General features: G+C 34.5%; 1 protein-coding gene across 1 annotated transcript in view; it reads left to right on the top strand.

The window, feature by feature from the left end:
* Positions 1–27,326, top strand: part of DNAH8 (dynein axonemal heavy chain 8) — a 155,834-nt gene that overhangs the window by 110,929 nt on the left and 17,579 nt on the right. The window contains 16 exon segments of the mRNA XM_075708595.1: positions 1,667–1,843; positions 3,213–3,380; positions 4,581–4,793; positions 6,109–6,246; positions 6,582–6,709; positions 7,778–7,949; positions 8,787–8,942; positions 10,550–10,705; positions 12,551–12,733; positions 13,163–13,268; positions 14,115–14,367; positions 14,467–14,657; positions 20,131–20,252; positions 22,946–23,064; positions 24,390–24,592; positions 25,530–25,603. Coding sequence (XP_075564710.1) covers positions 1,667–1,843; positions 3,213–3,380; positions 4,581–4,793; positions 6,109–6,246; positions 6,582–6,709; positions 7,778–7,949; positions 8,787–8,942; positions 10,550–10,705; positions 12,551–12,733; positions 13,163–13,268; positions 14,115–14,367; positions 14,467–14,657; positions 20,131–20,252; positions 22,946–23,064; positions 24,390–24,592; positions 25,530–25,603 — 2,559 coding nt within the window.

Raw genomic sequence — 27,326 nt, 5'->3', positions numbered from 1 at the left:
TAAAGTGTTATTGCAGAATTTTCTCATAATTTGTACATGCCAAAAAATGTGCATTGTGGTCCGAAATGAGGTTGCACTCCTCTCTCTGTAGCACATTGATTCAGCATTTGCTTCTGAAAGTGAGGCACTTTAAGACTGCAACAGAGGTTGAGTGCCTTCCTTTTTCTCCTCCCATTTCTCACCCACTCCTATAAGCATCATGTTTCATTTTTGTTTCATGGGTTTTTTGTGTGCTTGATTGATGTTTATTAAATTTGGGGTTATATGTGCACTTACTTGCCAATAAGAAGTTAACGGATGATAACAGGACTTTACGATTTCAAAATTGCTTAGAAAAAAGTTTGTCACAGTTCAGTTACATATTTTGTCTTTTACATTAACAAGGTGTCCATGTGTTCATGAGATTGGTGGTCTGGTAGAAATCCAGTTTCCAGTTTCCAAAATGACTCTCTGGAAAAGTATGTTAGGGAATGTATTAATACAGACATTCTGTTTTCTGAAAGATAGCACAATGCAATGATGGTGCATATATAATATGCACTGGAGAGCAAACTTTTGGCCAGTGATGTCTAAAGCACTGCCTGCATTCTTCAAGGCCTTTTATGTCATAAGAGAGAAAATTATGACAGAAAGGGATGAAATTACACTTCTCACATTTCAGGAATATGACAGATGTGCTGGTAGAGTTCACTTTGTTTAGTATTTATATTTGATATACATTCTGAAATAGCTCTCTGGCAATCATTCACATAGCCTCTTAGTTGTCAACTTTTTCAGTAGGGCACTACTTATGAGTCATCAGAAGTAGAAGACATGGGCAAATAATAAAAGAACAGACTTTTATTTAAACTACATGTAATATTGTTCAGATTCTTTATATTTCTTTCTTTCCCTTAGTACTGAATGCTATAGAAAACAGAATTGGATTTCACCAAAAAAAAAAAAAATTAGGGATTTAGGGATTTAATATGTCATTTTTTTTCTCACAGGTATTCGAGAACATTATTTATGTTCTTGTAAATGCATACAGAGTGCTAGCCTTGACCCTATAGCTGATACTGGTCAAAAAACATTCTGACGCTAACTGTATGTCACATATGCACAGGAGAATTAAAAATATATGTACTGAAGAACCAGACACAAATGGATAACTTAATTCTGTGAATTCACATGGGGCTGTTCTTTGAGCAGACTAATTGAAAGTGAGTCTTTTTAGACTAAAGGAGTAAAAGAGAGGCTGACCATTGGTGCAGATGATTTGCCATCTTCCATTAGTTTTATTAGCTATAGTATTTTTATTTTTATCTGCAGAAGTATAGTGAAAAAAGCAAATACTTATTATATTGAAAAAGTATAGGTTCAAATAGGATAAAAATCCATCATAGGATAAAAAAATGGCTTTAAAAGCCACTGAAAGGTCTTCTATCCATTATAAAAATGATTCATTTTTTACTACCCAACTTCTGCTGAGAGACTCATATAATATTTCTTTGTGGAGTTTCTGTAAATTGTATTTGTTTTTATTCCATAATTATATAATGCCATAGGGTTAGCTTTATATTTTTCTAATAGCCTTTACATATCTGGTATTTTTTGTGTCTGATAACTTAATCACTTGTTCCACCATTTTGATTTATACATTTTATGTGTTTATTATCAATTCTAGGTACTAGCAGAAGTCACAGAAAGTGCTGAAGCTGCAGCTAAAGTGAAAAATGAAGTCCAACGTGTGAAAGATAAAGCACAAAAAATCGTAGATGAAATTGATTTAGAAAAAGTGAAAGCAGAGAGTAAACTGGAGGCAGCTAAACCAGCATTAGAAGAAGCAGAAGCTGCACTGAATGTGAATAAAGCTCTTACATTTTGATTAGCTTAGTACTATTTGAGTCACCCATGAAAGAAAGGCTAGAGCCACCAACATGCAGCTGTCACTTGGTTTTGATGGCTGGCACCAGCTCTTCGCAGTTGGTGGTCGTGTCTCTAATGAATATTTATGGAGCTCACATTTTGCTTTAAACACACAGAGATTATTTTATAGTATTGGTTCTGTTTCCACCCTAATACTTGATCATTATGAAGGTGTAAATCTTTCAAAACATTACAGATGCCTTTAGAATATCTGTTATTCTGAATTCAAGAGAATACTTCTTGTGCTAGAAGAACTTTTTTTCTTCATACTTAACTAGTTGTATCTTTCTTTTAAGAGGAATAAAAGGCTGCCTCTTCACCACAAAACATTTAATTTGGAGAGAAAAAGGAAACAAAGGGGATTCAGGGCAATCAGAATCAAGGTTAAGAAATTTGGAGGCATTGCTGCACTACATAATTTCATTATTCTGCTCAGAACAATTAAATAGTAAAGAACTCTCGAATCAGAAGTCAGTGTTATATTATATTTTAAGGCCTTATGTTCCAGTTACCAGAATTTATGTGACAAAAAATACTGAGTAGGAAAAGCCAGAAAAGAGGCATTGTTTGCTCTTACACTAACATTTAGATAATGAGATAAATGAAACTTCCAAAAATGGTCACAAAATTCACTTAAAATGTGTGGACTCATATTATCCTGTGGGTTCCTATAATGTGTCTGTAACTACTCCTTCTACAGGAGTACCTGCCACAGGTAGTGGCATATGTGTATTTTGTAGACACAAATTAATGTTAGTTTTGAAGTTTGCAATCATTTATTATTTTTGCTTAGTTATTGAACTAAGCAAACTGGCAGTGATGCTACTAGAAAATGAAGTAAAAAAGCAGTATCTTGTACCTATAATAACTTAAAAACCAACAAAAAACCCCAACTCCATCTCAGAATAATTGATGACACTTAACCCTTAAAAATCCAAAATACTATTTTACCAAGGAAACTGCTTTTAAGTCCTATGCAATTTTACAATATACTTTCATCCATCACTTAGACTGACAAGTTAAATCAATACTGCTGTTCCATGTATTTAAATTTTATTTTTGAGTGATGTCTTTAGCATTGGGAAAATATTCTTGTCTAATATATAGTCATTAAAATTATTAAAGTTTCATAAAACTATGAAATTTATTTAAGTAAGCCTGGTTGCTCACTTTTTTTGTATGTAATTAGTACAAACTTGCCTCAGAGAAAAGTATGACAAACAAACATTAAAAACAAGATATTGAATGGGAAAATAGAATAAATGGTATTGATGCAGGATTCTGTTACATTTTTCTTCAAATAGACCATCAAACCAGTGGATATCGCTACTGTTAGAAAACTTGCAAAACCTCCTCACCTAATTATGAGGGTCATGGACTGTTGTCTGCTACTATTCCAAAAGCAAGTGGATCCAGTTACCATGGATCCAGAAAAGCCTTGCTGCAAGCCATCATGGGGAGAATCATTGAAAGTAAGTAGAGTTTTCAAACAGTGTTCCTTAAACATGAGAAATCGCAATTTTCGTATCAGAGAATTCATGATGCTGTTTACTCAAAACAGGACAGAATTTTGTAAAAATGCAAACATACGGTTTTAAGATAGTCATAATATATTGATAGAGTTTATTTGGTAGCAAGTGGTAGGTGAATTGCTTAGAGACTTTTGCAGTAGGAGCTTTAGATTTTCCTTGTCTTATTCCTGGCATATGACCTGATGGCAAATAAACAAATCATACCAATCATGTTAATTATACATGAGATAAGGGCATTCTGGAAAACCCCTCTTTCTCTTTAGGAACTTGTAGGTTCACATTTAAACAGTCTTTTCTGATCCTCCCAGGCTCCTTGATTGTTTGAAAGATTATTTGACTGACTAAGAGATAGTAGGTTTCCCAGTCTGCATTTCAATGTTCCTGGCCCAAATTCATTGATCAGACAGCCGTCCCTTCCTTCTGGACTTTGATCTTCTCTCAGGATACTCTTTTATTTCCATGCCTTCCTCTGCCATTCTTTAAATTCTGTTCTACCTCTACTGGTGTATTTATTTGCCAATATTATTGCCTCTTTTTTTTTTGTTGTGCCAATGCAGAAAAATGGTGTATTTTGGATATGAATAGAGCTCTTGCTTTTTATTTAAGCTTTTCCAGGAATTAAGAAATCATCAAAACGTTTTATTTTTCATTAAGGTGATGAAATGGGATAAGCAGTTATTCCATGAGTTGCCTTTAACATGTTAAACATTTGTTAGAAAAAAGTTAAAATCAATTACTTCCCTTTCCAGAAGAATTTAGATCACATTTCACAAATGCATAAGCAATTTTTTTGGCATTCTTTAGATAAGTTACAAATGTATCTCTGAGGCTTTACCTTGGTTTATTTTTTTTTATGAAATGCTGCTTCTTAAAAGCTTTTTAAATGGCAATGCAAGATGTAAAGTACATCCATAACTTTCAAGCCTAGTTACTGGAGTGTAACTGCTTAAAACTTTAAAATAATTGAAGGCATGTGGGAGGAGTTACAACTGAATAGCACACTTATAATATTAACTGTATAAATTACCTCTTTTTACAGAAGAATTTTAGGAACATTTTTTTAATATACTCACTGATGAACAAGCTTTTGAATGTAAAATGTGTAAATAGCTTATAAATATCCTGTGTTGTTTTTTGCAGCTTATGAGTGGCCCATTCTTGCAGAGTCTACAGCAGTTTCCTAAGGATTCAATCAATGAAGAGACAGTAGAATTACTCCAGCCTTACTTTGACATGGAAGACTATACACCAGAGTATGGTAAAAAGGTGTGCGGTAATGTGGCAGGACTCCTCTCTTGGACACAAGCCATGGCAATATTTTATGGTGTTAACAGAGACGTCTTACCTCTTAAGGTAATACATCATCTCTTGCTTTGTGTTTGCTTTCCATGTAATTTAATTTCATTTACTTTAGTAGTAGTAGGATTTAAAAAACTTAGTTAGCTAACTTTATTCAGACATAATTTCCTGTAGACTTTAGTGGCTAAGGATGATAAGAGCAGAAAAAACCCATAACCTTTTCTTGATTCTAGACAGAGCACAGAACAAAAAATCAGCCTAGATTGAATTTATGTGCTCTGTGTATAGTGAAAGCTGTTTTCAGTGTTTGTTTTTATTATGTTATAGTTACTTTATAATTGTTTTCAGAAAGTTGTACCAGGAGGGGATCTTCATTCCTTCTCTAAAGAGTCCTGCAAACAGAGGTTTGCAGCAATTTTACCTTCTTCGCTTTCACATGATAACATAGAGGGAGTGGAGGACTGATATCTTCCCAAATATTGGCATTCTGAAGAGATTCAGAGCTCACATCAATAAAGGGGTTATGCTGCAATAGTGAGAACCAAACCGAGTAAAACATTCTAAGAGTAATTTTTACTTTAGTGTGGGTGTTCTTTTTGATGTTGTGAACATTTGAATAAAAAATTTTGTCAGATGTAAAGACCATATAGAAACTCAAATGCAGTGATTGTTGCTTTTTGGATTCTAAATGTAGCAGAGTTTACAAAAAGAAAAGAAAGTTAAAAGGGGAAAGCACCTGAATGGTGATTCCAAATCTTTTCCACATTTTTTGTGACTGGTAGAAGTGTTATTTGCAAAAGCAACAGTAATGCAGGTGGATGATTCAGAAAAATTATTTAATGAATTACTTGTGCTCAGCATAAATATCAGTTTGGGAGCAATGGGAAGATTCACTGGTTTAGGACCATGGTTTTCCAATGGGTAAAAGCTATATTGTTAGCTGATAAAGGACCAATCTCCTGTTGTTGTGATTATTGATCGCTACAGAATTTACAACTAAAAAAGAAGTAATAAAGCATATAATCAAGCAAGAAGATTAAGTGATTGTTCCTCTAGGCTAATCAATACATACAGATCAGAAACTTTACTTCCTTAACCAGCTACTTTAAATGTAAATTTTTTTTAAAAAAATAAAGTTGCCAATATATGGTAGGAACCTTGAGTACTACATTGTTATTTAACAAAAAAATCATGTCTGCTGTGTATATGTGACATAGTTTCCAGATTAAATATTTATATAAATATTAATATAAAAATTATTTTGATGTATTATTGTCTCGTGATTACCAACTAAGCAGGCTTAAAATAATTCATCAAAGTATATTCACACCTTGTATGATTATTGTTTTAATGTTTCTTCTCTTTGCAGGCTAACTTGGCAAAACAGGAAGGCTACCTGAAAACAGCTAATGAAGAATTAGCAAAGGCTCAGGAGGCATTAGATGACAAGCAAGCTGAACTGGATAAAGTCCAGGCAAAGTTTGATGCAGCAATGAAGGAGAAAATGGTGAGATAAAAATATTTTAGTATTATGAAAAATGCTTGCATACAATACTGTTATGTAATCAGGAACTGATATGAACATGCATTTAGGGCCTGCTACCTTGAGTGACATGGATGAGGTTCAGGTATAAAAATAAGAGATTTAAATCTATGTTCTCTCGTATTTCCTTCTTTACCTGAGTAAGAACATATTAGACAATAGAAACACTTAGACTTCTCAAGAATGAGTGTTCATTAAATAAAATAGTCATAATAAATATAAGAGCATGAAAAAATGTATAAAATATCCCTTTAGATTTTTGCATTCTATTACTAAGTAGGATATTTTTTCAATTTTAGGACTTACTGAATGATGCAGAAACATGCAGAAGAAAGATGCAAGCAGCCTCTGTGCTTATAGATGGACTGAGTGGAGAGAAAGTTAGGTGGACTCAGCAAAGTAAAGAATTTAAATCTCAGATTAACAGGTATAAAATTCATCAGAGGAAAAAAAAAACCAAAATATGTGTAAAAAATGAAGAGCTAGTAAGCAATTTAGTAGCTTTAATAGTTGTACTTCATTTTCCTCCTGGAAATCTTAATATAGTTACACAACTAAGTGAACTATCCTGAAATTTGAATTTTTCTCCCACAAGTGAATACCTTAGTGCTGAATGCTTGTATTTCAGTTCAGAACAATACCTCTGATTTTGGAATTTATTTCCAAGAGGATTATTTCTAGTGCAGTTATGGGCCTGTATTACAGCTGCCTCTCCTGACCCCCTAACACTGCACCTCATTCCAATATTTCCAATAGGCATGAAGGTAGGGATTGTCTGAGGCTGGCACTGAGAAGGAAAATGGAAGGATTCCTAGCCTAAAACTGGATAGGAAAAGAAGCTTCCCTTTTAATGTTAGTTATGGCATATTTGAATAAAAGAAGGAGGCCTAGAGACCAGACAGTAACCCTTGTCCTATATTTTGTGTGTTCAAACACATGTGGGACAGTAGGCCTTATTCTGAGAAACGTGGAAACTTGGGAGTCCCCATTGTGTTGCTGTCCAAATGACAAAATGTTGAGCAGCTTAGGAGCCAGAGATCCTAGCTGTCTAGAAAACAGGCAACCTGTCAAAATGGTTCCTAAATGTAAAGAGCCTGAAAGTTTAGGCACAGCTAAACACAGTTGGGCATTTCTGGTCAGGTCTGCTGATTCCAAGAGAATTAAGTTTGTATCTTTTGATGAATGTTGTATTGCAGACATATTTTTAAGAAATAAACCAATTTCTTGCTTCAGTTATGAAAGAAGGAATAGTTGTCATCAGGGCTTTATTACTTTGTAGGCGTGAAGATAATGTTTTCATATGGTACTACTCTTAAGTTTTGCCACAAAAATATTTTGGAAACACAAAGAAACTATTGTTCTCAAAGAGCAACAATTCTCTGCTTAAATTGTCTTCAGAACAGAAATCTGCTTATGTTTCAGAAGCTGGTTGTCTAAATCAATAGAAATTGAAATTGTACATCACCTTTTAATTATGATTTTGTTCCTTTTCTAGACTTGTGGGAGATGTACTGCTCTGCACAGGTTTTCTTTCATACTGTGGACCTTTTAATCAAAACTTCAGGAAGCTTTTGCTTAAAGATTTATGGGAAGCAGAGATGAGAGCCCATAAAATCCCCTTTTCTGAAAACTTGAACCTGATTTCTATCTTGGTAGATCTGCCAACAGTAAGTTCCTGGTGCTTGGTGGGTTTCGTTTTAATTTCAGTTAACATATTCTGTGACTTAGCCAGCATTATGCTTGCTTAGAACAGAACTATAATCCCCAATATTGCTGTGGAGTGCAGTTCTGTGGTTTCCAAATGTTCCTGGCAATTTCCACTAAACATCTGAGTATTGAGCAATGTTTAGCTAGATAAACAAGTTCTGTATTATAAACAAGTGACATGTTATACAATTACACAACTGCCAGTAAGACAGTGCACTTTCAAGTATTTTATTTTGAGAACCCATCACCACAGCTATAGATCACATACCTACTAAAACAGTGGGTTTGGTGGTTAGCTTTTGGTTCTATCAATCTTATCTGGGTCTGGTTTCAAAAATATATTTTATATCAAAGACAGCATTTAAAAGAGAATGTATAAAGTCTTTTCATTCAATGTGAATGTATGAGAAACCAAACAGAAGACAAGGCCAGAATCTTCAAGTTTCCTTCAGTAAATATTAAGCCCCAAAAGTTCTCTTAGCCTGTTTTTTTCTTAATTGATCCCAGTGTTTAATTTGGCTGTCAAGCTGCCTTTTGACTTTCTTACACTTTTAAAATATATTTTTATCATTCTATATAGTTAAAAACATCCATAAAATAAAATCCTGGAAATATTTTTCCATCTGCATTAATCACTTCTCAGAAGGTTCAGATTTGCATCCCCTTTGGCTTGATGTCCCCATTATTTCTTAGAACAATCATAACTGAAGGATAATTCCAGTGAGATTGTGAGATTTTATTTCAAACTACTAGTTTCTTCTCTTTTTTTGTTTGGTTTTTTTTTTTTTGTTCTTCAGATAAGGGAGTGGAATCTTCAAGGACTGCCTGGAGATGATCTCTCAATTCAGAATGGTATCATTGTCACTAAGGCAACTAGATACCCCCTTTTGGTAGACCCACAAACTCAAGGAAAATCATGGATTAAAAAGAAAGAACAGGATAATGAATTACAGGTGAACAGTGTTTTAAAGGAACAATGTGCTGTATTATATTCCTTCAAACGTTACTGCTTTAGGGTGTGTCTGCATTTGAATCAGTGTAACTCTCATATACACACATATCTGAAAGAATTTTAACTTGTATGGAGGCTGACAATGTAGATGCATCAGCAAGGAACTTGACAAGAGCTGTAAATCCCATTCAAGGACTTGGAAAAGATTATATAGTAAGTAAATACTGGTATTAAAGAGAAGGAGGTAGCCTTGTGTTGAAAATTGGTGAATACGTTCCCTGTACAGAGGGCAAAGTGGTGCAAAGTATAGCAAAAGAGTATAATATGAAATTATTAAATGAGAGTAAATTGGGCAACTATTAGTAAGATTACAGGCAAAGGCAGGATAACCTACAGCTTTGAAAGTGTAGGCAAAGTACTTAAACTGATGCAGTACAGAATTTAGAACCAGAGATGGAAATCATTCATGAAATTACTGCTTCAAAAGTAAATTGAGGACAACCAGTTGAAACCAAATCCAAGGAAAATCTGTCTATCCTAATGTTACTTCAATTTTAATAGCTCTTTTATAGCTTAAGTCAATAGGGTTAAATGTCTGCTCATGAAATATAATACAAAGACGTTCATGTCACCTGTAGTTTGCATCACAAATGAACTTTTCACAAATGAAGTAGCATATAATCACAACTCTCTCGGGTTTCCTCATATGTCAAGTGCTCCAATCTCTTAATAATCTTAGTGGTCCTTTGTTGGACTCACTTCAGTGTCTCATACTGGAGAGCCCAGAACTAGACAGAGGACTCCAGATATGTGTCTCCAGTACTAAGCAGAGGGGAAGGATTGCCTTCCTCAAACTGCTGGTAATGTTTTTCCTAATGCAGCCCAGAATGCTGTTGGCCTTTGCTGCAAAGGCAGATTGCTGGCTCATGCTCAAATTTTTGTCCACCAGGACCCCAAGGTCCTTTTCTGCAAAGCTGTTTTCCAGCAGAATGGCCCTATTACATACCTGTAGAGAAAATCTTGAAAATAATATGAGAACTTTCTGAAAGCCAAAATCTAGGAAGCAATACAAAATTAGTGTTTTATTTATTTATTCATGTCTTTTAATGATTTCATGTATTATGAATCCCATTTCATGATATTTCAAACATCTGAGATCATAATATTGTAACAGCAATTCATCTGTTAGACTGAATTCAGGTTTCCAGAAAGAATTTCTTAACACTTCAAAGCTAAAATTAGAAAATCTAGTCCTCAAGACATAGAATAGAAAGTTAAAAGTTAGGCATCTCTGATTTCAAAAATATATGTAACATCTTCAATTCCCAGTAAGCTGTACCAGTTTTACTTGGTACATTATTACCCTCATAGTGAAGCTTTGCAGATTCCATTACAACCAATCTTTTAATTCACCTTTTTATGGTACTTTTCATTGTATACACAAGAAGTATTTCTGCATAAATTGCTGCACGGTCAACATTTATTACTTTCTTTAAAATGCAACCAACAAAAACAATGAAAAGTTTTCATAGTTAGATCTGTGGTTTTCATGTAAGACATTGAAGAAATGTTTTTGTCCTTACATCAATTTATAACTTATTTTTTGAGGTAACAAATTTGAATGACAAGTATTTCCGTACACACCTAGAAGATAGTCTTTCACTGGGACGATCACTCATGATTGAGGATATAGGTGAAGAGTTGGATCCAGTCCTTGATAATATATTAGAAAAGAATTTCATTAAATCTGGAACTTCTTTTAAGGTTAGTAATCAAACAAAAGAGCTGGAATAAGTAGTTAGCTTTGTGATGAATGATATTTTACCTTTTTATTCCAAACCTCTGCTGAGTCAGGTAAACTTGGTATTCAGTAGGGTAGTGTGAAGAATCAAACTGAACTAATAAAATATAGGATACAGAGCCTCAGCTGAATAGTAAGTTCATGAGTCTAAAATTTAACTACTGAAGTTACTACTGAAGATTCCAAACTGGAACCAGTTATGTTTATCCTATCGAATGCTTACAATACTTTGTATTGATTTTCAAACAATTTCCTTTTACACCCTTGTCCTGGTTTCAGCTGGGATAGAGTTAATTTTCTTCCTAGTAGCTGGCATAGTGCTGTGGTTTGGATTTAGGATGAGAAGAATGCTGATAACACACTGATCTTTTAGTTGTTGCTAAGTACTGCTTATGCTAGTCAAGGACTTTTCAGCTTCCCATGCTCTGCCAGGTGCACAAGAAACTGAGAGGGGGCACAGCCAGGACAGCTGACCCAGACTGACCAAAGGGCTATTCCATACCATATGACGTCATGCTCAGTATATAAGCTGGGGTATGTTGGCCAGGGGGCAGCAATTGCTCGGGAACTGGCTGGGCATCAGTCAGTGGGTGGTGAGCAATTGCATTGTGCATCACTTGCTTTGTATATTATTATTATTATTACTACTAGTATTACTATTTTACTTTATTTTATTTCAATTATTAAACCATTCTTATCTCAACCCATGAATTTTTCACTTTCACCCTTCTGATTCTCTCCCCCATCCCACTGGGGCAGGGGGAGTGAGCGAGTGGCTGCGTGGTGCTTAGTTGCTGGCTAGAGTTAAACCACGACAGTCCTTTAACAGAATTAATAGAATTGAAAAGATCTCCCTCTTCCTGGTGTGGAGCACTGATTGTAGCAACTGTAGAATCTTTAATCTGGAATAGAACATGTTTCTGATGGAACAAGCCAAAAAGCGTGAAGTTTTATTAATAAGATGAAGTATACTCCCAACCTTGAAATATCATGAGTCTTTCTAACCTTCATTAGATAACGAAATCAGTCACAAATTTTAAAAACAGACCCCCTGAAAACATCCGGAAATAAAATGACTGCACATGCTGTATATTTCCATATGTATTTTTCTCAAATAATCTTAATTAACTGGCTGAGGTATGAGAGAGATGGTAGACCAGATCGTTGATGATAATGAAAATAAAATGATTGCTATTTTTCATGGAGTAGTTTTACTTTGAATTTCAGAGCAAACAATATGCTTAAGGGAGTGGTTTGGTCCTATTCCTTCTTAAGCCATGTATTTGAAGTAGCCCTGGCAAGTCATATACAGTGATCAGATTTCCTTGTGCACATGCAGCTTTCAAGTTAGACTGCTGATTTTGTATACCTTAACATCTGTAAAAGTTTCTGTGGAAAACTCTGAATAAATTTATAGATCCTTTAGAAAGATTCTTTAGAATCTGCTTAATCTTAATAAATATAGAATTAATTATGTTACATTATTGGATCAAATAATTTATTTTTTTTTCCCTGAACACAAGAGAACAATGATTTGAGGTGTGATTAGAAGCACAAAGCCTAACCAAAATGATTCTGAAGCCATTACTTAGAACCCACAGTGGAAGTAATCTGGGAATGCTACTTTTATAATGTTGCCTAACTGCTACCTTTGGTCATCAATTGTTATTTTCATGACAAATTTGAATTGTGAAATAAATCTCCTCTCTTTGACATTTCAAATAATGTCATTTTTTTTCTGGTCAATATTATTGAGTCAAATAAAGCTCATTTTCTTCTGCTTAATACTATTCTAACTTACTCCACAGGTGAAAGTTGGTGATAAGGAAGTAGAAGTTATGAGTTCATTTAGACTGTACGTTACTACAAAGCTACCCAATCCTGCTTTCACGCCTGAAATTAATGCAAAAACATCAATTATTGATTTTACTGTTACAATGAAAGGACTTGAGAATCAGTTACTGAGAAGAGTAATTCTTACTGAAAAACAGGTAAACTAACAGTACACACAAACCATAGTGATGCTTAATTTTTTTTTTAATTTAACTGGTTTTAGTATGTAGGGAAAAAGAAATGTTCAAATGGAAAAAAGAGATCGGCCATTTTCTAAAATTTTATTCAGATTCAGTATAGAAATTTCCAAATAACAAAAATACTCCTAGAGGATCTTCTGTGTATGGCTGTCAATATGACACAAACAATTAAGCACAAGCATTTGGCATTGATAAGATACTGAATAAACACTGCTTTAAAAAAAAAAAAAAAAAAAAAGTTGTTATAAAACCATATTCACATTTTAGATACCTGAAAAAGAAAAATGCACTTTTCATGAATTTGAAAAATCAGCAACTGAATTTTAAGTATGACTCATAGTTACAGTCCATAAAGTGTCATGCCATTTTCTTGTTTTTTACTAATAGGAACTAGAGGCAGAACGAATTAAACTCATGGAAGATGTAACTTTTAATAAGAGGAAGATGAAAGAACTGGAAGACAATATTCTGTACAAACTAAGTGCAACCAGAGGTTCTGTATCAAAGTGTAAAAGAACCAGGATTAAGCAGATTAGGCAGATTAAGCTGATTCACATTAGAACCTTTCCATACCAAAATTGATTTGTCCATCCAATATACAATAAAAGAACATCCAGTGGTAGAAATTTAAAGTATGGTGATTTACTGGTGTATGAGGGATTTGGTACTATAGCATGCCACTATATGCAACCCTAGACACTAAGTATTTTTAACACCTAAACAAGTTTTGTGAAACAAATCAATTTCTTGAGAGCTTTCTGCCCCTCAACTGAGATAAGGTATGTGATCATGGGCAAATCCTTAACCCATTGAAAAGGCAAAATAAAATGGGCTAGCTTAAAAGGTGTTGGAAGTTTTTTGCCTGCACTTGACCAATTACTGTCTCTTTGCTGGAAAAAGAAGGTGTAACTTCCAGTAAATCGATCAGTAAGTACTTGAGATGCATGAATACTGATGTGTGACCATTGCCTTTAGGACCCTAAGTCTTTTTGACTTTGAGTGTACCAATCAACAGACTTTAAAATAATTGAAGTACTGTGTTATGAATATGTATGTTATGTGCATAAGAAACCTGACTTCCCTAGTACATGCTGCAAAGCTGTTGGTATGGATACATTCATATTGACATAGATTGAATGCATTTGTTTAGCATGTTGAATACAAAAATAATTTTTAGTGTTGCTTATCCTGTTTGGTCTCCATTTCAAAAACTTTCTGCAATTCAGTAAATCATTTCCATTTGTTATAATTCCTGTAATTTGGCCTTTTAATTCTTACATATATGAAGTGAAAAAATTGTTATAAAAATGTCCTAAATATTCAATATTTGACTTTTTAGGTTCACTAATAGATGATGAATCCTTGATTGGTGTTCTGCAAACAACTAAGCAAACAGCTGCTGAAGTAGCTGAAAAGTTGTCTGTGGCAGCAGAAACTGAAGTGAAGATCAACACTGCTCAGGAGGAATATCGACCTGCTGCTACACGTGGAAGCATTCTTTATTTTCTTATTACAGAAATGAGCATGGTCAATAATATGTATCAAACTTCACTGGCTCAGTTCTTGAAGTTATTTGATCAATCCATGGCCAAGTAGGAAGACACAGATTTTTCTACAATTCAGATGTTTGTCTTTCCAATGTATTTGCTGTTATTAACATGCTTTCTTTGTGCTTTGTTTTCGTAATTTAGATCTAAGAAGTCTCCTTTGCCTCAGAAAAGAATCTCAAATATTATTAAGTATCTTACCTTTGAAATCTATTCATATTCTGTTAGAGGCTTGTATGAAAACCACAAATTCCTCTTTACCCTCCTCCTGACATTAAAAATTGATCTTGAGAGAGGACATGTGAAAAACAGAGAGTTCCTTGCACTCATTAGAGGTAAGTTTAAAAAATTGTGTTATATTTAGAGCTAATTTCAACTTTTTAAACTTTTATACCATTTCAATGTATGCTTTTTTTTGGCTGCATGGTTTCTACCATGCAGTTCTGTGGAAGCTGCCTCTGTCCTTATCCCTGCTGTGATCCAGTGAAGTTAGATGCAGTTCCCCATCACAGTTCTACCTTCGCCATTTACCCAGTCTGTTTTCTATCCTGAGATCAAGATGATAGTTCTGCTTCTCTCCATCAATTGGTTTAATAATTGTATATTTTTGTATTATATTTATATCCTTACTTTTATAAATTAGGTGACTTCTTGCTCCTTTGTTTCTCTGCTTTGACGGAGCTGAATAAAGCTATTGCCAGAACAATTCCACATAAAGTCCAGGAGGTGATACAGTCTTTTATCAGTTTCAGCTTGAGGTTCCTCTGACTTTTGCCAACCAGCTAACACTGACTTTTAGAGAATATGATGTGTTTCTGTGGCCCAACTGGCCAGGTCTGCCTCCTCTGTACCCTGTGAATATGTGCCTCCGCTGAAAAATGCTATCAGGATTGCTTATGCGGAGGTCCGTGTAAAACCTGTTTGAATTTTACAGTGTTCAAATGAATCTTGCAAAGGTCTAATGTCAAAGTAATGAACCTAGATTTGAAGATCATTATCTGCCTTTAATGAATAAAATGGATAAGAAAGAAGATTAAATTCACTCTCTGTTTTGCTTGCCAGTTTGTCGTAATGGTTTTATGCTTTGAGAATGGTATCCAGCTACCAATTTACCACTGATGTCAGGCAGGGCATGCTTGGAAATACTTTCAAAATGAACTGTCTGCTTCAGTAAAGCATTAGACAAGGAACCATATTTCTTGGCTTCTCAGCTCATGGATTCTTGTTTTGCCAGAGTAAAATATACCTTGGGCATTTGAAGCAGAAGGTAGTCACTTACCCCTTTCTAACTGATGAGAATCTGTAATAAAATACAGGAGTACTTTTTGCAATTTTTGTCTAGAACATATGATTACAGTTTCCTGCCTAGCTTTACTACAGTTGATTTGATAGTGAGAAATTCTTCTGGTGTATAAAATGACACCAAAATAACAATAGTTTTTCTATAATTATTCACATGATATTAAATAAGATTGGGAAATGGGCAGATGCCTAGCCAAATTGCCCTGGACTCTTAGGTATTTCTGCAATGAACTAATTTTTCAATTTTCCTCCTTGGATGAGCAGTTCTTGGTGCAAAATGAATTCCATGTTACCAAACATCACTGGGCAGCTGAAGAAAGGATTTATTTGAAAAATAAATCTCTCTTCCTCTTCTTTCCATTTCTTTTCCAGGAGGGCTTTCATGGCTTATCATCAGCCATATTATCAGGGGATGTCTCAGTGAAATAAGCATTGCTATTTGAAATGAAAAAGTCTCTAGAACTCATTATTCAGCTAGTCTCAGGAGATTATCAACTCTGAATCTTTTTTATTAAAACAATAGAAAGAAACAAAATCCAAAAGATACGAGAAAATTGAAGGAGTTAATTGATAATTTTGTAGGTATCTTGACGCTTAGGTAGGCTGTGTCCTTTACCAGTAGAAAGTGGGGGACTGGCACAATGGGGAATATGATCTTCTCTAGCAGAAAATACATTTTGCTAAGAAGGTCCATAAATATTAGAGAGCATGTTACAGAGAAATTGCAAAACATCTTTGCTTTGTTGACTTAAAAGTCAGAAATATTCCCAAGTATGCTATTTTGTGGACAATTAATGATTATGTCTTAAAATTAAGAAAAGTCTTTTTGGCTAAAGTGATTGTGATTCTCTCACAGAATTCAACAATTTGCAAAAATATTCCTGTTGGCCTATTGTATTAAATTTGCAAAAGTTGTGATTCTGGAACAGGGTATAATTTTGTATAATGCTAATAACGGATTACAGATTTCTGTAAACACTTTTCGTTATCCTCTTTTGGTTTCCATTATTTCACTTTGCAGACAGTAAGAGGAAGCTCTGGGATCCATACATAGATCCCAGGCAGATATTTCAAACTATATATCCTAAGGCCAAAGATGTAAGAGGATGCTTGAAGGAAACTTTAACGTAGTTACAGGAAATGCAGGAAAATCGGTATTTGCACCTCAGATTTCATGAAGTGGCCCTGTCTTTCTGTGAGGTTACGGAAGCTTTTCACCCCTGAGGTGAAGGGAAGGAGAAAAAGCACAACAGTAGGAAAACTTCATAATAAAAGCACATGAAGTAGCTTTACATTTTTGCATGACGGAAATAATTTGGATTTGTACATAGGAGCTTCACATTCTTGAACAAGAGTTTGCCCTTTATTTGTCCCTTCAGTAGTTCGTGAAAAGATTCAAATCATATATTAATCATATCTAATTCTGTTTCCTGATTATATCTAACTGTATCCATATGTGGAAGAAACCATTGCACAAATTTGTCTAGATGCTGGAACTTTTCACATATGTCTATAAATGTGTCCTGGTTTCAGCTGGGGTAGAGTTAATTTTCTTCCTAGTAGCTGGCATAGTGCTGTGTTTTGGATTTAGCATAAGATTAATGTGATAACACACTGATGTTTTAGTTGTTGCTAAGTAGTGTTTATGCTAGTCAAGGACTTTTCAGCTTCCCATGCTCTGCCAGGTGCACTGGGAGGGGGCACAGCCAGGACAGCTGACCCAGACTGACCAAAGGGCTATTCCATACCATATGATGTCATGCTCAGTATATAAACTGGGGGGAGTTGGCCAGGGGACAGAGATCGCTGCTCGGGGACTGGCTGGGCATCAGTCAGTGGGTGGTGAGCAATTGCACTGTGCATCTCTTTGTTTGTATATTCTTTTATCGTTGTTGTTGTTGTTGTTATTATTATTATTATTATTACTACTTTCTCTTCCTTTGATGTCCTATTAAACTACCTTCATCTTAACCCACGGGTTTTACTTTTTTTTCCGATTCTCTCCCCCATCCCACCGGCAAGGGGGAGAGTGAGCAAGCGGCTGTGTGGTGCTTAGTTGCTGACTGGGGTTAAACCATGACAAAATGGCAAAATGAAAACTAATAAAAGGAAAGGCTTTTTCAGGCATTGCATATTTAACTCATTAACATAAGAAATGATTGACTATAAGAACTTAGCAGGATTTATCAAAAGATTAGGTATTTATATTAATAGCAAGAATATCAAGTATTACAATGAGAAGCGCATTGTTTACACTTTTGTAATTCTCATTCTTCATTGAATAAGTCTGCCTCAAAAAATGAAAGTTTAAAAATTTCCCCAAAAGCAAAAACTTCCCTAAGATCTGTTTACTGCCCACTCATTGAAACTTTGACTTTCTTTTGATGTTAATTGTTCCTGTTGGCATACTAATGTCCAGATTCAGCAAGGTGATTCTTTTGTTTCTACTTACAGATATTCAGGTAGCTAGGAAAATATTTAGTCTTTCTGAATCATGTGTTTATTCTTTTAAAAGAAGCAGAGCTGCTGTTTCCTGAAAATCATCACTGATAATATAAATAAAATTCTTGCATCCTGGAAGCTTCCAGGAAAACATCTCAAAGAATCAAATCTTATCCTGTAAAGTCTATAATGCAAGCAGAACAGAAGAATTTGTTGTATTAGAGCATTTGCAGCACCATAAACTCTTTCCTGTAATGTGTCAGAACTTTAAAGCCAGTCTTAGTTCTTCAGCTGCATCAAAAATACTATATATAATGTCTTCCCAATAATTTCTTAAATAACAAAATTTGTGCTTTATTTAAGAAATCAATATTCTAATGTGCTTTTCACTCCAACGATAAGTTTATCTTCCATTCTTTTCCTTCTTGCTTTTATGATTGATTTTCTCTACATCCCGTTCATGGAGAACTGGAGGATGAGGTGGGTGCAGAATAAGAAAAAAGATCTCTGTTAAAACGTCTTGATAATCTATGGAATAATTGGACACAGTTTGTAAAAGTATTAATATATTAATTGAAGAGGAACTACATGTATATTTATGTATGTAGTTTTTGGTGAGCATGTATGTATAATTTGGAAGTATTTAAATAATTACAGCTCATATATATAGATATGCATACACAGACATACATGCTCACATACATATAAGTGCTTAAAAATAATAGTTATTATTCCAAGGTAATTTTTTTAGTTTGCTTGTAACGAGTTGATGAAATTCATTATACCTACCGGTGACCTAAATGAATAAATTATCTTAGTTCTGGAGACCACTGGAAAAAACACCCTCTAGTTTTCCAAGAAGTGGCATTAATTACTTTGTGGAGGACTGGGGAAAAGGCAGCTACAACAAGAAGAAAATTATGATAAAAAGTTAATTATGATAAAAAGTTAAAAGTTAATCTGTTTAAAATGGGATTGCAGTCTTAACCCAGAGGTGTTCCTTTGTATTTCCTCTTCAAATGCATATCAGAGGATGTGAAATGTGTACTATCTACTTGCTATCTGGGCTTATATATGTTATTTTAAATGATTTGTGCTTGCTAGTCTGGTCTCAGATTGATTGATTCCATCAGTCCAGAGTTTCTTTCTTCTCTTGTTGTGTTTGGTTTGGGTTTTTTCTTTCCCAATGATCCCAGGAGATTACTTTGCTAAGATGTGTAACATTCTTTAGATATTATAACTATGCATTTCGTTAGAGAAGAGGTAGAATATTGCAGATGAGAAAATAAGACTTTTCTTCCAATTTCTTTTCTTTTTAGGAATAGAGGGATAGAGTATAGACTGTCTAAAGGAAGGTATTCAGAGGAATATTTTTATCTTTCAGATATACACAAAATTATCTTTACTGTATTATCAGCACAGATGAAAAGGAAAAGATATTATTAAAGAATTTCCCATTCTTCAAATAGAATCAATATCACTGTATAAACTTATAACAACAAACTATATAGAGCACATGATCTAAGATGAAAGGCTGAAAGAACTGGGCTTGTTCAGCTTAGAGAACAGAAAGCTTAGGGGAGACCCAATAGTAGCCTTCCAACAGCTATGAGAAGGCCATTAAGAAGACAGAGCCTGGCTCTTCACAGTGGTGCACAGTAGGAAGACAAGAGACAACAGAAATAAACTGGAAAAAAAGAGAGGTTCAGAGTGGGTGTAAGAGGAATTTTTTTCATTATGAGGACAGACAAATATTAGAACACATTGTCTAGAAAAGTTGTACAGCCTCCATGCTTGGCAGTTTTCAAGATCAGACAGAACAAAGACCTGATTTTATCTCATAGCTGACCCTGCTTTGGACAGGTTGGACTGAGATCTCCTGAGGTCCCTTCCAGACTAAATTATCCTTTTATCTTGATGAAATAAATGCTAAGTACACAAGAGTGCATTTAGTACCCTGGTGAAAATTACATGGGCCAGAAAACATAATTTAAAAAGAAATGTCAAATATATCTTGACCCCTGGAATGTCATGTTTATTTCATCAGAATGTTTTGATCTACAGGAGGTGCAGCATTGGATCTACAGGCTTGCCCACCTAAACCTTTCCGCTGGATTCTTGACGTAACATGGCTAAACCTAGTGGAATTGAGCAAACTTCCACAGTTCGCAGAAATTTTGAATCAGGTGATATCTACTAATTATCTTTTTAATGTTAATAACCAGTTTCCCAATCATAATTATGCTCCCATATTTTACACTTAGAATGCACAAGAGATGTAGTTAAGAACAAGGCCAGAGAGAATACAGAATAAAGGCATAGAAATGAACAGTTAGGTGGCATGAATGAGGGTATATTTATTTGCTCTACGGAGTTATATTTATTTCCTCTACCCTTTTTTTTTTTTTTTATCTGCTTTACTGTATTTTGTATCATAGTCATTGAGGTAGAAAGAGAACAGGAGCAAAGAACTAGTAAAAAAGGAAGCCAGTGAAAGAAAGACAGAAATAAGGAGAGAGGATAAACAAAGTAGAGGTATCAAAAAGGCTCAGAAAGTTAATCTATGAGTGTCAGGTTTTAAGTTACAATGTTTTATGTCTTGAGTCTGATGGACTTTTACAAGTAAATTGTTTGCTGCTTGTTTTTAAAGACTCATTTCCATTCCAAGGTTAATATGTCATTCAGATATGATGAGCTAGCTATGAAAATACTATTTTTTTTATTAAGACATACATGAACTTATATGCACATAAGCTTGTTACATATTTATAAATTATTTTCTTTACTTTGGTAAATTTATCTTTTTTTAGTGTAGTTAAAACACTCCCTAAGTATTTATCTTCCTGTACCTCCTAAGCACTCCTTGTTAATCAGGCTGATAGCCATGACACCAAGTTCTTGCTGTTACACCATTGGTCAGCCAAGTCCATTTTGTGACAGCATTTAGTGCCCTGAAGCATAGCAGAGATTTTATCTACATGGTGTACCTGGAAGTGGTCCTGGCTGTTTCCCAACTCTGTATCAAGGCAAGATATGGATACATCCCAGCCCATTTCCTCCAGGTGTTGGTTTCTGGAGGTATCAAAACAGGATATTGAGTTAGGAGAAGGTTGGAGGAATTCTAGTTAGGCCTTCACTCTAGGTTGTTAGGGCACCAGAACCCAAAATGCATGCCACTGCACACTTGCTAACACTATTTAAATTTAGCCATGGGGTTATGAATTATGTATGTTCCTTTTAATTTATAGATTGTAACGGTTCTGTTATAGGACTTTTCTAGAATTGGTGCAAACAAAATTTTAGACTCCAAAATACTTAGATGGCCATGTTACCCTCTTTTTTTTAACTAGTCTTTTACCACTAACATAAAATTCTTAATATTTACAAGTTGAAAAGTGGCAATTAGGTGATTTTAGTAATAGATAGAGATGGAATCTGGGAGGGTGCCAACTAGGATATGAATAAAAAATGCAAATATGGAAATAACATCTTTTTAATACTTACTTGCATCCATTAGATATGCTGTTCTATTTGGCTCATCATATTAAATACAACTGTTCACTATTCATTTAGATACAAACAGAAAATGATCTAAAGTAAGGAAAAAAAGCTTGTAAATGGTATGTCCAGTTCTCAAGGGGTTGCATGTGATACTCTTTTTTTCTTGCCAGTTACAAATCTTTTTCTTCTCTAAAGATTAAGTCCTGCAGTCCTGGATGCCTAACTTAATATTAAGACCTATTCCTCTTTAAACATTTAGATGACCCTGTTTCTTTTCACACTGTTACTACTTCCAGCTGTGGTTGAGTGAGAGGTGGTAAAAAGAAATATGTAATGAAAGCTTAATGATTTTACTGAGTCAACTAAAGTCCCTTTAGCTCAGTAACCTATCTCTGGCCATGGCCTAGCTTTGAGAAGGTACCTCCTCTGAATAATCTCCTAGCATGTGCTCAGGTTGATGTCAGTTAATGAAGAACTGATCTATTTGCCTATAAAGTAACTTTTTTTCTCAGACTTGGATTATAGTTCAGAAAGGGACATTTGGTGTTTATGAATCTCTCTGAATGAGTTTCATTATAGGAAACGTGGTTGGAAGAGGTCCCTGTATGTTCGTTTCTCACTCCTCTCCCAGTCCTTGCTTGGTGTCGGTTCTTCTGAAACTACTTCTATTTGAAACCAAGTCAGTCAACTGGACAGAGCACCTTGGTTTATAATAGGCATATAGAACTGCATTTCAGAACATATATGGTATCAGTGTGTTCTTTGTTCTCTTTCCAGCGATCCGAGAATATTGCAGTAGCTGACTCTTCTCAGTCAGTGCATTAAAAGCTCAACTGCATAGCAATTTTCACTATGTTCTGTCCACCAGTATCCCTTGTCCTACTAGATCATGGGTTCTAAGAGGTGCCTAAATAATGATCATATTTGTGGTCAGATTTTTTCTTTCTCAAGTCAAAAGCTTACTAGAGTCTGTTATTTTTAATTTGTGATTCTTTGGCTGGCTAGACTGTACTGGGACAGATTTTTCTGTTCCTCTTAGTACTTTGTGATCCGAAGGAATAAATTAATCACAGTATGTTTCTCTTGTAGTATAGAATCCTTCTGCTAATTATTGATTTTTCTTAGGTAGCTGCATGTGTTTGGGAGGGGAATCCATGGATAACCGATTAGCTTAAAAGTCTGCATCTTAATACTAAAATTTCTAGTTGTAATATCTTAATAGCAATTCGCATGGCATATGTTTTAAATGCTATAGATTCTTAATGTTACTTGTAATATATCCTAATATAATAATAGACTCCCATTAAAATAGATATTTACAAGGGGGTTTTGCTACAGCTGAAATATATTAATATGTGCGTTAATGTAATAAATTTAGATAGCCTGTAATGAAAAGGGATGGAAAAGTTGGTTTGATAAAGATGCTCCTGAGGAAGAAATTATACCCGATGGATACAATGATTCACTTGATACCCTTCGCAAGCTTTTACTCATCAGGTGAGCAGCTTCAGAAAACTGGGAGATGCATACGTGGTTGCATTATGTGTCACAGTCTATTGGTATATTATTATCGTAATAGCATAATTTTTATTAATTTCTGGATGACATGAAATATTATTTAATTCACTTACATAAAATATGATTTAATTCACTCACTTTGGAGCTATCCTCTGAAGAGTCTAAAAAAGTTCTTTCTAGAAAATATTTTTTATAGCTTTGCTTTTAAGTCATGACAAATAGAAACTGGGAACCTCATTGCAGCCTCATCCAAAAAGCCACTCAAAAAGTAGAATAATCCAGATAGTTTTCAAAATTATTTTTTTCATTTCTTTTAAAATGAACTCTTTTAAATAACTTTAAACAAGTAATTAAAAAAAAAGGAGAGATTTGTGAAAATGCAAAAGAGGTATTTAAAAGCCCCATGTGAGAAGTGTGCTATGAATTATTTTATTGCATCAGCTAAGATCTCTGTGATAGACTTGGGATAGAATGGAGTTCTGCAAAGCAGCATTCAGCTGCCTAATACACGAGATCATGTTTTCCTACATTCATCGTATACTTTCAAAATGCTACAACAAATAAATCAGAGACACTACAAAAAAACCCAACAACATTAATTACTAGGCCATGATTTGTCTTTGAAGTGGATTCAACCTGTGCAGTAAAAAAGACCAGAATCTGATGGAAGAAGTACTATAATGTTCTATGCTATACACCCTGAAGGGGGAGGGGGAGCATCTAAGTCCTAAGCCTTTAAATAATAAGCCTATAAATTGAAGCTTTGCAAAGTCATATGTTTTATCCAAAAGAAGTTGTTTGAGGTTTTTTTCCCTGGGGAAAGATAAATACTCATCCCCAACACAAATGCAATCCAGTGCAAAAGAGTTGAGTCTGTACCCTAAAGGACTAACAGACCCAGTGAAACATCTGCAGAATTTTACTAAAGGGCAAAAACAATCTTACATTTCCCTACCTGGGAACTCAGATACAAAAGCTCTATTTAGAATGAAGAATGTCCCAATGTGATAAAGTTACCCAGAACAGAAAATTCCAGTGCAAATAATTTATGTAAGGCAAAATTGTAAGCAACTGAAAAGTATTGAACAGTCATGAGTAAAGGGAAGACTACTAGCACTGTCTATTATTATATCTGTAGAGACAAACCTACATATATATGAATGTGTGTGTGTGTATATATGCATATGCATATTATGAAGCAAAAAAATCTCTATTTGTTAAAAATAGAATTTCTAATTTAAGTCTGGTCTTTGGAACAGGAAGAGGCATTGAATTTGTATCTTGGTACATATTTTTATTTCTAGGTCTTGGTGTCCAGACCGAACACTTTCCCAAGCTAGGAAATATATTGCAAGTTCCTTGGATGAGAAATATACAGAACCAGTCATTTTGAACTTAGAAAAAACTTGGGAGGAAAGTGACACAAGAACACCTCTCATCTGTTTCTTGTCTATGGGATCTGACCCAACTATTCAGATTGATTCGTTGGCTCGGAAGCTTAAATTAGGTACGAAGTAATTATTCATTGTCATGTGTTAAGATACAGGAGGATAATGTAAGTAATTTCAGAGATTTTTTTTTTTTTCTGAAAAATATTTCTTAAATTCTGTTGCATTACTGATTGTTCCTGAACCATCATCTTAGAGATAAAATAGTATTTTTAAATAAAAGATGTTATGCTGAGCATCATTCTGTATGCAGTTGAACAGTAATGTTTTCAGTTCTTTTTTTATAAATTGTTATCCTCCTTCTCAGTTGTGATATTTTTTAAATGCCTAACTATAAGACAATATTAATTTTTTTTTCTTTTCTGGCATGGTGGCAATACTGTTTTCTTGTTTTAACTCTTAACTGCAGGTAACGTAAAAATTGGCAATCTGCTTACAAGATTACTTTGTAACAAAAAATACCCACAAGATATGCATTCATATATTCTGGCCTTTATGGCTACATTATATGGAAATTTTGAAAAATTGTGCATACAAACTGAGTTGGAAGTAGATACATATATTCATTATATTAGACACATTAATATGTTCACAAATGCAATCTTAAAATTATGGATTGTGCTCAGTTATGTGGCTTCTTTACCTACACTTCAAAAAAATCTGGGTTCAGCTTTCAAATACTGTCGCTTACTTTCTTAAAATTTGGCACAAATTCCCATAGACAATAATAACATTAGTCTTTCACTTCTACAAACACTGTAAATATTGTGGATGTATATTTTAACATTATTTTACAAAGTTTCAATGTTTAGAAAATTTATACATAGTAGCATAGTATGATGGTGAAGAGATTCTGCTTTCATAAGTATGTATTTTTGTATAAAAATGTACTTAATTGTGCTGTATGTATCTGACTGTTTTTTTTTTGCCTGAATTTGAATTCTTGCTTTTTCTGAAGAATGTAAGTTCATTAATATATTGTCAAATATGTTGTAGAATGTAGGACCATCTCTATGGGTCAAGGACAAGAAGTTCATGCACGCAAATTCATACAGATGTCAATGCAACAGGTGGGGAAAAAACCACTGCAATATAAGTTGATTGTTTTAGCATTCTTTTACACCTCTTTTGCATGCAATCTTTAATATTTTGCATTTTTACCTTACTGTCAGGCATATTTCAGAGTAAAAAAAGTCTCCTTGAGTGCCTGAGCCTAAAAACATTCCACTGTGTGGTATGCATGTGCCAGGGGAGTCCAAGTCAATACTTCTGGCAGCAGTAATATTGAGCAGCTTTTCAAAGGTAGCACACTACCTTCTTATCACTATGCTGTTTTCCAAAGGTAAAAGGACATCATGTCCTAGTTCTATTCTGCAGGACTTGCAGATCTCACCTGTTTACTGGAATTCTTTTTTTATTCTTTTTTCCCTCCCCTATGAGAACTACCTAGAAGTTGCATAGTTTCTACTAAATAAAATGGTGAGTGCACACATAGCCTAAAGCTGTAGATGCAGAAGGGTGTGCTGGCTCCTAATACTGCCTCACATTTTCCTCACATCTGTGCTAGTGAGAGGGCTTCTTGCTCACCAGTAATTGGGTTTAGTTCTTTGTTTCTTTAGTTGTCAATCCTTTTGGCTTTGAGTCCTAGGATGTCTAAGAATTTCCAAACAATATTTAAGAATTTCTCTCTTAAATATTGTAGTGTATTTTATTATGGCAGATAATATTCTCAAACAGTAAAAACATGAGAAGTCTAACAGCAGCTCCAGAAAGATGGTAATTGACACCTCAAATACAATATAAAAGTTACAGTGTAAAGGTAGCACAGTCTGGTCATCTGGAAACTTCAAAGAGTTGTGGACAGTGTTGCAAATGAAGACATACAGCCAGAGTTGCCTGTAAACTCAAAATACTGGGAATTAGTCTTATTCCAGTATTCTGAAGGACTAGAATATCTCTACTTATAGAGAGTAGAAGACTGCAAGAACTGTGTTGATAACTGAAATACATTTTTCATCTGACCATAACCAACAGTTAGTCCTTACTAAACCAGTACAGCACTGCTCGTAATAGTCACCTAAAGAAACCTGAACTGACCTGTGTTCACTAAAAGTTTTGACTGGTACCACATTACCTATTTGTTAATCCGTATACACTTTCATACCTACAGTGGGAGTATTCATCAAAAGTTAGATAAAAAGTTAAAGATGGATTCATTATGAGATTTAAAACTTAACTCCTCACAATATATCTGAAATCCATTAGATCCCCTGGGTCTCTGTCCTCACCCATGAGAGTTCTGGAAGGAGAAACGGTGAAAATGAGATCACAACACAGAACACCACTCTGCAAGAACAAACGTATTTTTGAGACTGTTGCAGATTCATTATCAAGATTATTTCAGATTTCCATCTGAACTAAACAGTTCTTTTGTCACTTTATTCTCCAATGTTTAATCACAATGAGATGAGGAAATGCTTCTTTCTTTAGACTTCTGCAAAGTCCTGTCCTCTTAATCTGATAGACTGAAGTGCTTCAGAGCTTTTCCAGGACTTCCCATCTTTCCTGCAGAAAAAAGAAAAGGCCAGGCAGTATCAGTTCAGGGAATTCCAATTGTATTGCCTGCTATCTGTGCGATATCTTCACTTGAAAAAAAAAAAAAATCTCTTGCCAGATGATATTGATTCATTTGACCATAGTACAGTCTGCTTCATTTGTGTTTCTCTGTTATGGACAAATATAATACTTGTATATGGCCTTTACTGCACAGTTGATAGACATTAGTGTATAATC

Source organism: Pelecanus crispus, chromosome 3, assembly GCF_030463565.1.
Source record: "Pelecanus crispus isolate bPelCri1 chromosome 3, bPelCri1.pri, whole genome shotgun sequence".
Classification (NCBI taxonomy): domain Eukaryota; kingdom Metazoa; phylum Chordata; class Aves; order Pelecaniformes; family Pelecanidae; genus Pelecanus; species Pelecanus crispus.
The sequence above is the reverse complement of the archived record's forward strand: the minus strand, read 5'-3'. Positions and strand labels throughout refer to the sequence as shown.